Source organism: Pagrus major, chromosome 18 (genome assembly GCF_040436345.1).
Source record: "Pagrus major chromosome 18, Pma_NU_1.0".
Taxonomy (NCBI): domain Eukaryota; kingdom Metazoa; phylum Chordata; class Actinopteri; order Spariformes; family Sparidae; genus Pagrus; species Pagrus major.
In genome coordinates this window covers 17,694,432-17,706,678 of record NC_133232.1, presented here as the reverse complement: position 1 = coordinate 17,706,678, position 12,247 = coordinate 17,694,432, and the positions used below count along the sequence as shown (strand labels likewise).

Sequence of the window (12,247 nt, the reverse complement as noted above, 5' to 3'; positions counted from 1 at the left end):
TCATTGTTTCAAACTAGATGGAATACAAACATAAGAGAAGTAATAACTGGGAGGCATTTATATATAGCATCACCCTCCTGTTTCAAACTTGTACAGGTCCAACTTCCAAGACAGTAATTATTCTATCTGCATTGGCAATCTTACTTCCAAACAGCTGAGCATGGGGTACCACAAGGATCAATACTTGGCCCCCCTCTGTTCGATCTATTCAGGCTGCTGTTAAGCCATCAAACAATTACCCAAAATGCAGCTGGCAGAGTTCTTAGCAAAACAAAGAAACATGGACATATTACAACCAATCTGAAATCTTTGCAGTGGGCACTGGAAAGGCAGAGAATCAATGTCCTAATAATGCTGATCTAAGTCACTTACTGGTCTAGAACCAAGTTTATGTTTCTGCGTGCTTCCTCTGTATGAATCCTCAACAAAACTTACATCTTGAGGCTCCAATCACCAGGGACTCTGGGAAGTCACGGGTCTGACAAACAAATAGTCCAGCACTTAACCACTCGTAAAGCCGCAAATTGTTATTTTTACACTCTTTGTAAATGTAAAGGTCTTGGGAGTACTACAAAATATGTGCATAAACAGAATATGAAGGCTTTTGTGGCTCTTGAGGAAGCTGCATGTAATCTAATAAATTGCCTCCAGTTATGTTACTCAATGGTTAAGTTGCATCGTGGGTAATGTAGGCCCCAGGTTTTGAAAAGGAAGAATAATATTTGGAATAAAAAAGGTGATTTGATCTGTATTGATTTTGATAATTTGTTTCTAAACCTTCCATAATACATCCAACAGTGTTATGGGACTGCAATGCTAGACCAGTGGACTGTTTTTAAAAACATGGTGCCTACATTATCCACAATGCAACTTAGCCACTGAGTGACATCACTTGAGGAAATTTATGAGATTACATGCTATTCTATATTATTTTATATATATTTATATCATATTTTATATTAATTATATATTATATTAATTTTACTTCATATATATATATATGCAGTAAGACTCCCAAAGACCTGTAAACACACTTTAAAGTGGAAAATCGGTGGAGTTACCCTTTAATTAGTGACCTTTATATGTCCAGATAAGTGGATTAGCTGCTTCCCCTTGTTTAAAAGTGAAAAAAATGTTGAACTATTACTTTATTTATCAAAACATGTATTAATCAAAAAGTAAAGACAGCTAGGATATGCTTTTATGTTATTTTAAAGAGCATAATATGAAGAAATACTTTCTCAGGGCCAACCTATACTATAGAACATCCATCAAGATAAACCTGCACTGAAGCCTAATGTGCCGGGGATGGATAAAGGATATTACTCTTCTGCCCTGTCAATGCGCTTCTCTGCATTATGACAAAGCACAGTGAAATGACAGGAGGATGACCTTTTGTCTGAAATAAAGACCTCGGCTGCCATCATTGCATCGATCCCAGTTCATACCAAATTTCTAAAATTTTAAAGAAAAGTACTACTGAAGTGACAAGTCAGATTGCAATAACTCTGGAAATACTTGAATGACTCTTTGGTCTAAGACAGGTATATGATTTATCATATTCTACTGGCAGGCCCTTGAACCCAACTTTCCATCATGCAGTTGTGAAACACCCTTTCTGACTCAGCCCTCCGGACTTTCCAACTCTTTGAAGAGAAATACATGTAGATATTTTCACTCAGGCAAAAAAGAGAATCCTATTCACAAACCGTTTTATTGCAGGCTCCTTATAGGCTCAGATAATACATTGGTTAAGGGATTCTTAATCTTCTTTTAATATTTCTGGTATTTTACACTTAGCATTACACATCTGTATTGTCTCAAATTCTCTTTCAAACACTCTATAACTTGTCACCTCCTTCATAGACACTACATTTTTAAAATAAAGTACACTCACCTTTAGGTTATTAAAATTCATTCAACTGGAATTCTAATCATATTTTTGCTCAGAGTTGTGAGTCAGTAAGTGTGCTTAATCTTCCAGTTATCAACTCTGTCTCGCAGAGAAACTAATCAGGATAGTTCTAATAAAGGTTTTGGATGCCGCCCACAATGCAGTCATTTGTCAAGCCAAACCAGGCGCAGCTTTGCATGTAGATCCAAACTAATTCAAGTGATTATATAATATAACAAACTTTACCTGACTTTAGATAATTATTCTTTGAACTTTGTTGCACAACATTTTCCTACTTTTTTTTCTCCTCAATGGTAATTCAAGATGTTTTTGTGAACTGAAAACTGTCAAAAATTATGAATTTTGGCAGAAGAATCTCAAAAGACTTCCCTGCAAATTCATTACCAATGCTAATATAGTGTACCAATAAAACAGCTTCATTATCTAGTCCTAATATCAAAATGAGGTTGTCAGTCATAACTTAGAGGACTCAGACTCTACTAATTGCATTTCCTCACACAGGTTATTACAGAGATAAAGATTTTGGCCATGAAGATGGGCCATGATTGAAAATGATTAATCACATTTTCTGGACCAAGGTTGTCAAAGTAATCAATAAGATTTGATTGATTAATTCCAACATCAACTGCAAGTCTGGAAATGCTTCTGTAGATTTACTGTATGTGATCCCTCAAAGAATAGTTACATTTTTAAGGTAAAAATATATCTGCAGTAGGATTTTTAGAACTAAATTAACACAGCTTTTACAGCTGAGGAGAGATTACAGCTGCAGTTTATTGTCCATAAATATAGACTGTTATGACCTTTTACAGCCTGTATCATTTAAACTGTGTGGCTGGAGCAACCTGCCAATCAGGATCCAGCACTGAGGTTCTTTTATACATGTTTCTGTATGTCTATGCATTCATATTCATTAAGATACACTTCCATGTGTTTATAGCTTCAAAATCATGTGTCTGGTACAGTGTCTTATAATAGGATGAATGGTGTCTCTGTCTCAGCTATCACTTGTTTCTGCACTATGTAACTTCAGTGAGAGGGTAGGATCACAGTGTTACATACATGTTTACTTCAACATACAAGTTTTCAACACATAACACTATTATGATGTAATGAGTTTTGCTTGTAGTTAGCACCTACATTATGTCTGACAAACTGTTAAAGACCTGGGATTTGTATTTCTGTGTTTGTCAGTGGTGTTTCACTCAGAAACTGTGGGGGGAGCCAAATCCCACAAAATGCCAATTTCTACACAATGTTGCTTTAAGTCATTTATCAAGGTGTTTGCCCAAACTAACAGTTAATAAATTAATTACATTTTGTGGTTATCTTGCCATTCACTAAGACAAAAGGGTGCAATCTAAAACGTAATACTTTCAGTTTACTATACGCATGTTTGATGCATACATTGGTTCAGTTGGTTTTTGCTTGCTTGCACGAGTTGAGCCACAACTTTCTGTCTAACTGTTCTCTAGCCAAGTTCTGGTGACTTCCTGCTGGATGAGGAAGCACACTTCTCTTCAGAGGTCCAATCATTGCCATAATAAATCATGTTCACAATTATTTTGACATTTCTGAGACATGTGAACTCAAAGAAAAAATGTTTCCAATTACTCTTACATAGAAATCTACAACATATTTCCTCCACATGCTCCAGAGTATAGATTTGGAAGTTGATGTCTTCACCCAACCTAATGGCCCGAGTGGATTTCTTCTGACTTTTATTTTGCTGTATCAGTACTTTCTCAGAGTTCCCAGAAGGGAAATGAGATGTAACCTTTACAGATAAATTATAATGAGCAAAGAGGTGCAGCAGTAAAGAGGACTCATCTTTTAGGCCAATTTAAACAAACACTTAAGACTGAAAGCCTCCACTGTCTGAATAACTAGCCCCACTATGTATGATTGATTGCTCACATTTAGAAGAGCAGTCAAAACACTGCTGCCAATTATTTTTATTTGTTGAAGTAAATTTCAACATTGCTGTTATAGAGAAGACAAAATAACACAAACAACTCTTTCTAAGCCCTGTCATCTTCTTTTGTTTGCTTGTTAGTTTTAATTTTTGACTGTTGATCCTCTTCGTCCATCAACTCTGTACATTTAATGATTTTTCTTCTTGCACTGACAGTCTGGTGCACATGATGTGGCATCTTTTCTTTGATTTCGTTTACAGCTGACTATGTTGAAAACTACCATTCATTATAAAATGATCTACCTTTGAAACAGAGTTTATAATTGTGATGACTTTACTGCAAGTCGTTTTTAATGACTGACGCATTTACGTTATATTTGCTTTTCCATTCAGTCAACTGATAATGCTCTTGTAAATGCATCAATTATTTTTTAGCTGTTAGTGAAGCCTGACCCTCCTTCTGTCTGTTGTACTGAAGTCTGTTTTATTTACACAGTTTATAAGATTCTACTATTTTCAAAGTGCTTTTAAAACAGCTGACATTTTGATGATTTTTGACATAGTGGCCATAATTGCAGATTTTTGAGACCCAGAAAGGAATTTTACCATGGACAATCATTAAAAAAAGAAACAGCTGTAAACTCCAACAGGACTAATTGTATGATAAACTAGAATTAACATCTTGCAGTTGTATGCTTCCGTGCATCAGTTCAGTTGCTGTTCCTGAGTTATGGCGTTGAAGAATGGCCAGAACATTTTAACCTTGGACTTTTAGGATATCGAATGTCATATCTTCACATCATTTTATCCTTTTCAACATTTAAATTCTATTGAAATCTGAATTGTTGAGTTATGACTAAAAATGTGTTTTACCCCACAGTGACCTTGACCTTTGGCCACCAAATTCTGGTCAGTACATCCTCGAGTCATAGTGGATATTTGTACCAAATTTGAAGAGATTCCCTCAATGCATTTCTAAAATATCGTGTTCACAAGACTGGGACGGATGGACATACGGACGAATGTACTGGAGGCATCATGTTTTGTCTATAAATGAAACAATGCCTCAAGCACGGCTGTCGCCAGCATGGACGCTTAACTTGAATTTAAAAACTTTAAAAAAATGGCTGTAATCTCAACATGATTATTTGTATTATAAAAAATTAAGTCCATTAAAAATTAGAGGGAGCCAGCAGGAAGTCAGCCAACTTAGCCAAAGAAGAACTACACTCAGTTGGTAGTTTATTAGATGAACCTAATTAAAGCTCATGCAATCTGTAATAAGTCCTCCGTCAGGAAGGCTATAATGTTCAGTTTTTATTGTTTACCTAATAACACCATCAAGATGAACTGCAACTACACCAGTGGGTCCAGAGAGGGCTGAAACCTTTTTGTGTAAGTGCCCAGCGAACATCTTTCACTGGAATGAACTGGGTGCTATCTTGAAACAGTGTATCAGTTCTCTTAATACATCCACAGTCTACTACTGCACTTATATTACAGGCTACTTTATGTTGAACACCACGGCTATTGCACTGACAGGACAATTTTCACTTTCCCCATCATGCCACTCTGGAGTAACCCTCCTCTGGCAGTAATGCAGAGTGGAAGGCACCGTTTTGCTGGAGACGCACAATGATATCTGAAGATTCAAATCTGGCAGACCGGAACATTTCTGATATGAGTGCAATGATTGTGGGGTTATAAAGTCGTGTTAAAAAATAATACAACACATATGCTATTTAAAATGATGGATTATGTTCATCAAAGTGGCAGAGTTTTTCAGAAATGTGACCTGGTTTTAATGGATTTTGAAAACAATGGGAGCATGGGACAAAGATTAATCCTGCAGCAGCTTCTGTAATATAATGTAATGGGCCCTTTGTTGTGCTGTTGGCTTTAACAGTTAAGCCTGCAACTCCCCTTCAGTTAGTTAGAACTGAAGAAGCCTCTTGGATGAGAGGTGAAACGTCTTCAAGAAACTGAAATAAGTCCAGTTGCCTACAATACAGCACTTAGAATTACCGTGGCCTGGATGACCTGAGAACCTTCATCAACATATGTAGAACACCTTAGTAGATCCCCCCTTGCTATCCGGGTCCTGACGGCAAGTTGAAGACCTACAGACTGAAAGACTGAAAATTAAAATGGCTATGAGAAGTCTCCTGGCTGATGCAAAGATGCGTAACTTAATGACAATCGTCTCTGCAACCTTCTCCCTTGGTGCACTTGATTAAGCTCAAGCTTAACCCACCCAGTTTAAGTCCATGTGGAACAGGAGGAAGGTTTGAGTTTAGGCTAGGGTACAGCAGGTCAACTGAGGGCTAATTGTACTAATTCTCTATAATTGCATCATTCATATTTGCCCATTTAGACACAAAGGCCACGATGCTTTAATGTCCACCCTCCACTGTCACTGCAGGAAAAACAAACAAAAAAATCTGCTTCATCTGCTTTGTTTGTTGTTGACATTAAAATGGTCGGTGTTTCTGTTCTTCTTCTCTCTCAGTGGCCTCATAAATGCATAATCTGAAGTTTGTCCTATATTTTAAAAGTTAATGTGGTTGAGTTGTTTTTGTATTGTTTTGATTAAATGGAATATATCTCATTAAGATTAAAAATATGAAAATGAAAATTATGAGTATTATTAACAGATTATGACAGATTTTTTAAAACCCTGTCCATCAAAATTTGTTTATTTGTCCTGCGAGCTCCAACAAAGTAAAAATTGCTCTATTTTTCCTGGAACCATATTTTCTCCTCAAACATACAGCATTTATTCCATGGTGGCTTTTTCATCTCTCTCTCACAATAAACTGCCTAGTCTTAAACCAAAATACTGCACGAGGATTGATGACAGAAAGTGATCCCTGCAACACTCACTAGGTGCCACTAGTTGCTACGCAACCAGAAGTCATTCCTTACCTGACAGATGCTTGTTAGGGGGGCGAAGTTTGACACAGTAGCGCAGTAGTATGTTGAATTTAGGCTATTGAAAGTGGAAGTATTGAAACTGAATGGTTGAAATATCACTTTCATGTCACTTTCCGGGGCTTGACAAAATGTTTCTCAGGATTGCCATTGGCCCACGGGCCACACTTTGAGAACCCCTGCTGTAGAGTAATTAAGGGTGCTCTTTACAAACCTCCATGAAAAAAACAGACGGCAAGGTGTGCATACAGCCAAGCACCATTTGGCTAAAATAAATGTTGCTGAAAGAGGCACTCGCTACTAAATCTACTAAAACTTTTTCTCTGGCCTTTGTTTCAAAGTACAGGGACATTCAAGTGATTTAAAGCTGCATTAGCAAAGACTTTGCTAACTTAGCTAAATCACAGAGTTGGGGGTACAATAGACAAGACCGTCTCATCCCCCCTGAGCCTCGGTAGATTTAGTAGATTTTCTCTCAAATAAATTCTGATTGTCTCTTCGGTAATGCCACAGGAAGTGAAATATTGAAACGTAAGAGCAAAAATCTATCTTTTAAACAGCAGCAAATTAGCTTTCCATCAAGAGATCTCTACATTCACATACATTAAATATTTTTACTCACTTGTCCCTTCAATGCTTTTTGTTATAAAGAGATCACACCTCAGGTGAACTGATCATTGGTGTTTTACATGCAGCTGACTGTATGTAGGTAAAGGTAAAGCACACATGTAAATACACCCATTAAGGGGAAACATCTGTCACAATCTGTACCTGTGTTTGGGTGTTATATTAAGGTGCACAAACTCACCTTCCCGTGAATCTTGGGGCCCAGGGGGAGTCGCCGTGCTGCCATAGAGACCAGAATACAAAACATTGCAGAGGAGAAGGCAACGGCAGCAAACACGAGCCCCCATGAGAGGCTGCAGAAGTAACAGGAGCTCTCGGCAGATGTGCACACCAAGACGTGCACTGAGGCGAGCAGCAGGCACAAGAGGTAGAAAGGCAGGGAGAGCAGGGCTGAGAGAACTGGGAGGTCCACTGCTGCTTCACCACTCAGGGCTTCAGGCATAGCCAGCAGTAAGACCAACAGGAGCTTCAGGGCCAGGACATAGGGAGAGAATGGAGAGAGAAGGGAAGAAAAAGTTTTCAGGACTTTCTGATCAACTGATGCAACCACAGAAACCTAAGGCAGCATGGTCTGACCGGAATATGTGAACAGTGGAGCCTGTACCTCTTCATTTTGGAAGTTACAAGCAATGGACTCACATATCAAGTATGCCAGTACATGTTTAAAGTTATGTTTTGAGTTTGTGGTATTAATATTTAATGGTAATCCATCTTATCAAAGCTTGTCTTCTAATCAGAAGAGAAAGCTCTTCATTGGGTGATTTTTTATGCCTAAACAAACTAAATGAACAAACTGAGGTTAAAGGACAACACAAATTCATACCATTTTACTTTGTTTATATGTGGCGGACCCTGCCACCTTTCCAGCTTTAAACAGTATTCTGGGGACCTTATTTTCCTCTGAGAACAGCTTGTTTATTCAGATGTTGAAAAAATTTATATTTTTTGTTTGTATTATAACCTAATTAATAATCTGAGTTTGAAATTTCTTCTCCAAAACCACATAGTGCCCCTTTAATTACTTTATTTACTTAAAGGTGCAATATGTAAGAATTTTATTTGAAAATGTGAAGTGCGAGTGTGAAGAAATAACAGTTTTGACATGCAGAGATGTCTTCTGAAGTTAGCAAGTTAGCTAGCACTGGCCAAACTTGGTTCCTAAGCTCCTGTGTTAGCGGTGTAAACACCACCACTCCACCAGTGCTCTGAGTTCCCATTGCACACGGCTAGTTGTACAGCTTACTGAGTTAACTAGCTACAGATAACAACAGTTAGCGGTTACTTTAGTCATATGCTGCCACCTTATTTCTTTTGAGCATGAACTCTACAGGTGGCCAAATCTTACATACTGTACCTTTAATCATCTTATCATGCTTTGCTCAGTATGAGCGTAGTTAACGGCCCAAAAGCTGTAGAATAAGGCATTAATAAAAAAGTGCTTTATAATGACAAATAAACATCCAATATGCTACTAACATGAATGCTAATAAGCACCTAGTTAAGACTGAATATGTGTACCGTAATATAAAGGGTTATACACCAATGTATTAGTCTTTAGGATGAATGAAATACCTCTGTACTCACCTGAAACACAAACACCATGCCTGCAATCATGGAGTACAAGTCGTACTTGCCCAGCTGTTTGCTGAGGGCCGAGCTCATGGCAGCCAGGGCCTCCAGATACTGCTTCAGGACCTTTTTGCCCATGTTAGTCAGCACCTCAGAAGTGTTGCCCTCCAGGTAGAGCTTCATCCAGCTCCCATGAGCCTTTTCTGCCACACGGAACTGCTCAAAGCCTGCCTCTGGATCAGCGACAAATGGGAAGGGGGACAACGGTATTAACCTACATTTACTTGACAGTGATGTTTGTTGGCGGGTACTTGTCAAGACTTGGCATTACTGAACAAGAAAATTCTGTAAATTTTCTCGTTGGAATTGTAGCAGCTATCGCATTCATTTAGATTTGGCAAATTGAGGAGGACGTTTGCAGCATCTCATTAAAGCCCTCTATGAGTTTTCTGATGCAGTGTCACATTAATTTTACTGTATATGTATCACCCAATACAATTAGATGTATAAGGACAATTAAACTTATTCATAAAACCAAACAGCCTCTCCTCTCTCCTATAATTGGTGGCATTATTTCTGGATATGTCTCTATGAACAACCTGTCACCATATTGGGACATGTTAACAATTTAACAACCACTGTGGGGTACTAAGCTACAACTGGATATAGTTGGAACCACTGGCAGAAATGCTTATTTAAAAACAAACTAAACCATGAAAAAAGTGAAGAAAAGTGAAGGCAGACCGGAGTCTCACTTCGGAAAAAAGTCTCTTCTACCGCAGCCTATCCTGCTGTATTTCATCATAAAGAAAATACAGGCATTTTCCAAATATTGGTTTCCTTATGTTCACTAATCCTGTTTAACTTCATCAATCATTCTGATGCATGTTGGATGTTTTGAATGGGAAATCTATTAAATTTCAGTGTTTTCCTTCTCTGTCTCCTGTGTCGATAATGTTTCTTAAACTGAAAACATAATATGCCTGTGGTAGAAGCCATTTAATCCTGAACAAAACAAGAAAGTGTAATTTGTCAGGATCCTAACGATGACAAGCTATGACTCATTCACATGTTTACTCAAAGCAGATGAAATGATGCCTGCTTTCATTTTACTTCAGTGCTTTAGGAGCCTCAAGGACAAAGCAACGTGGAGGTTTGATTTGTGGTATACATCAGTGAAACGCGCATGCACACACACACACACACGGATGCACACATACACATACACACACGCACACACTTCTAGAAACAATATTTTGCAGTATAACACCTATCTCAGCAGCATAGGCAAAGGGGTGATAAATAGTTACTGTGGCTTTGCCAGACAGAGGGGTTGGTAGAAATATTAGAACCTTAAGCCACAGGCATGAATCATACAATATCGATGGCCCTGGCCATGTTTCATCTGTCTCAAAGTACAGGGACTGGTTAATGGCCCCTCCAAGATGCCTGAGGTTAGAAGCACAAGAAAAACATAATATGAAGATTGATTCAAGGCAGACATTGATGGATTTATAAATGAGTCTTAAAGGGAATTTCAAAATATTGTTTAAGTGGGCATGCATATCGGACAACATGCAGACATTTGGGACTCTGAAATTATAACATTAATTCAAAAACAAGGTAAAACATCATATTGCACGTAGGTTCTTTACATGGTGGCCATTTTTCTCTGACATCACAGCCAGGGTGGGAAGCTCAAATGTCATATTGCTGTGGTTTCAAGTCGTGCAAACGTAGAATAACTGACAAATTATCATTGAACCTGATTGATCAGCAACTGAAAAGACAATGGATAGTGAAAATCCAGAGGGGCATCTGGCCATATTTCAAAGTAAAGTTACATATTTGATAACCCTTTAGCTGTTAGCATTCAACCATTTCCGAGCTAACGTTACTGGTTGATAGTGTGATACAAAAGGGAAGCCATTAATTAATTCTAAAATATCAACAAACATCTTGGATGCATTTTTATTACGCCTGGAAATTAAAAAAAAAAAACTGGTTGTAATTGAATGGTAATGTTAGCTTGGAAGGGGTTGAATGTTAGCATTAGCTAATGGGTTATCAAATATGTTGTTTTACCTTGAAAACGGCCCATTATCGCACCTGATTTTAACTGTTAACTTTTTAGTTGCTGATCAATTGGCAAGTGGTAAATTGAAGAATTTGGCAAATTCCCAATGTTTAAACAACTTCTAACCTGGAACAAGCAGTATAACATTACCACAGCATGTGGGAATACGCTCTATTATGGTACACCTTTAAGACCAACAAATACACCGATCAGGCATAACATTATGACCACCTGCCTAATATTGTGAAGGTTCCCCTTGTGCAGCCAAAACAGCTCTGACCTGTCAAGACATGGACTTAAGACCTTTGAGGATGTCCTGTGGTGTCTGGCACCAGGGCATTTTATAGTGGATCCTCTGGGTCCTGTATGTTGGGGGGTGGGGCCTCCATGGATCAGACCTGCTCCAGCACATCTTACAGATGCTCCATCAGATTGGGATGTGGGGAATTTGGAGGCCCGGTCAACACCTTGGGCCTTTTATTGTGTTCCTCGAGCTGTTCCTGAGCAGTGTTTGCGGTATGTCAGGGCACATTGTCCTGCTGGGGGGCCACTGCCATCGGGTAGTGTTGTTGTGATGAGGGGGTGTACTTGGTCCACAACAGTGTTTGGGTGGGTGGTGCGTGTCAGGTGGCATTCACATGAATACCAGCACCCAAGGCTTCCCAGCAGAACATCACATTGTAAAGAGATGATCAATGTTATTCACGTCACCTGTCAGTGGTTTTAATGTTGTGGCTGATCGGTGTATATAGTAGAGAGAGACGTAGAGGCAAGGTTGTTTAAACCTTCTATCACCAGTTGTGTAGAACTTTTAACAATATTTCTTTAAAGTTTTTCAGGTTATTCTTACTTTGGGACAAAGAAGAGTGTTTGCTAAAACGTAAAAGACATTGCACAATAATGATAAAATGATAACACATCCAGTTAAGATGACACGCTCAAGCTGAGAGTTCAGTTGAGGTACTTTGGACCCCCTGATGAAACATACTTGAATACTGAAATCAGCATTTCTTTTCAGACAGAAGGCAGCTTTCTTTCAAGCAAATTATTTCCCGCCCAGTAAGATTTGACCCCAACAGGTGTCCAACAGGCATGCTACTTAAAATATCATCCCAGGCGAATTTCCCAGCAGTGACAACTATTAAATTCCACTGCATAACAGCTTCATGATTACCCAAGTGGACAGATTTTTAAAAAATCAACACATCCAAAT

The 12,247-nt window shown here is 38.4% G+C and overlaps 1 protein-coding gene across 1 annotated transcript in view; it reads right to left on the bottom strand.

The window, feature by feature from the left end:
- pigg (phosphatidylinositol glycan anchor biosynthesis class G (EMM blood group)) overlaps nucleotides 1-12,247 on the bottom strand; it is a 71,024-nt gene that overhangs the window by 31,250 nt on the left and 27,527 nt on the right. The window contains exons 7-8 of the mRNA XM_073486317.1: nucleotides 8,973-9,190; nucleotides 7,570-7,854 (exon numbers count right to left, since the gene is read on the bottom strand). Of these exons, the coding sequence (XP_073342418.1) occupies nucleotides 7,570-7,854; nucleotides 8,973-9,190 (503 nt within the window). The remainder of the gene's footprint in view (nucleotides 1-7,569; nucleotides 7,855-8,972; nucleotides 9,191-12,247) is intronic.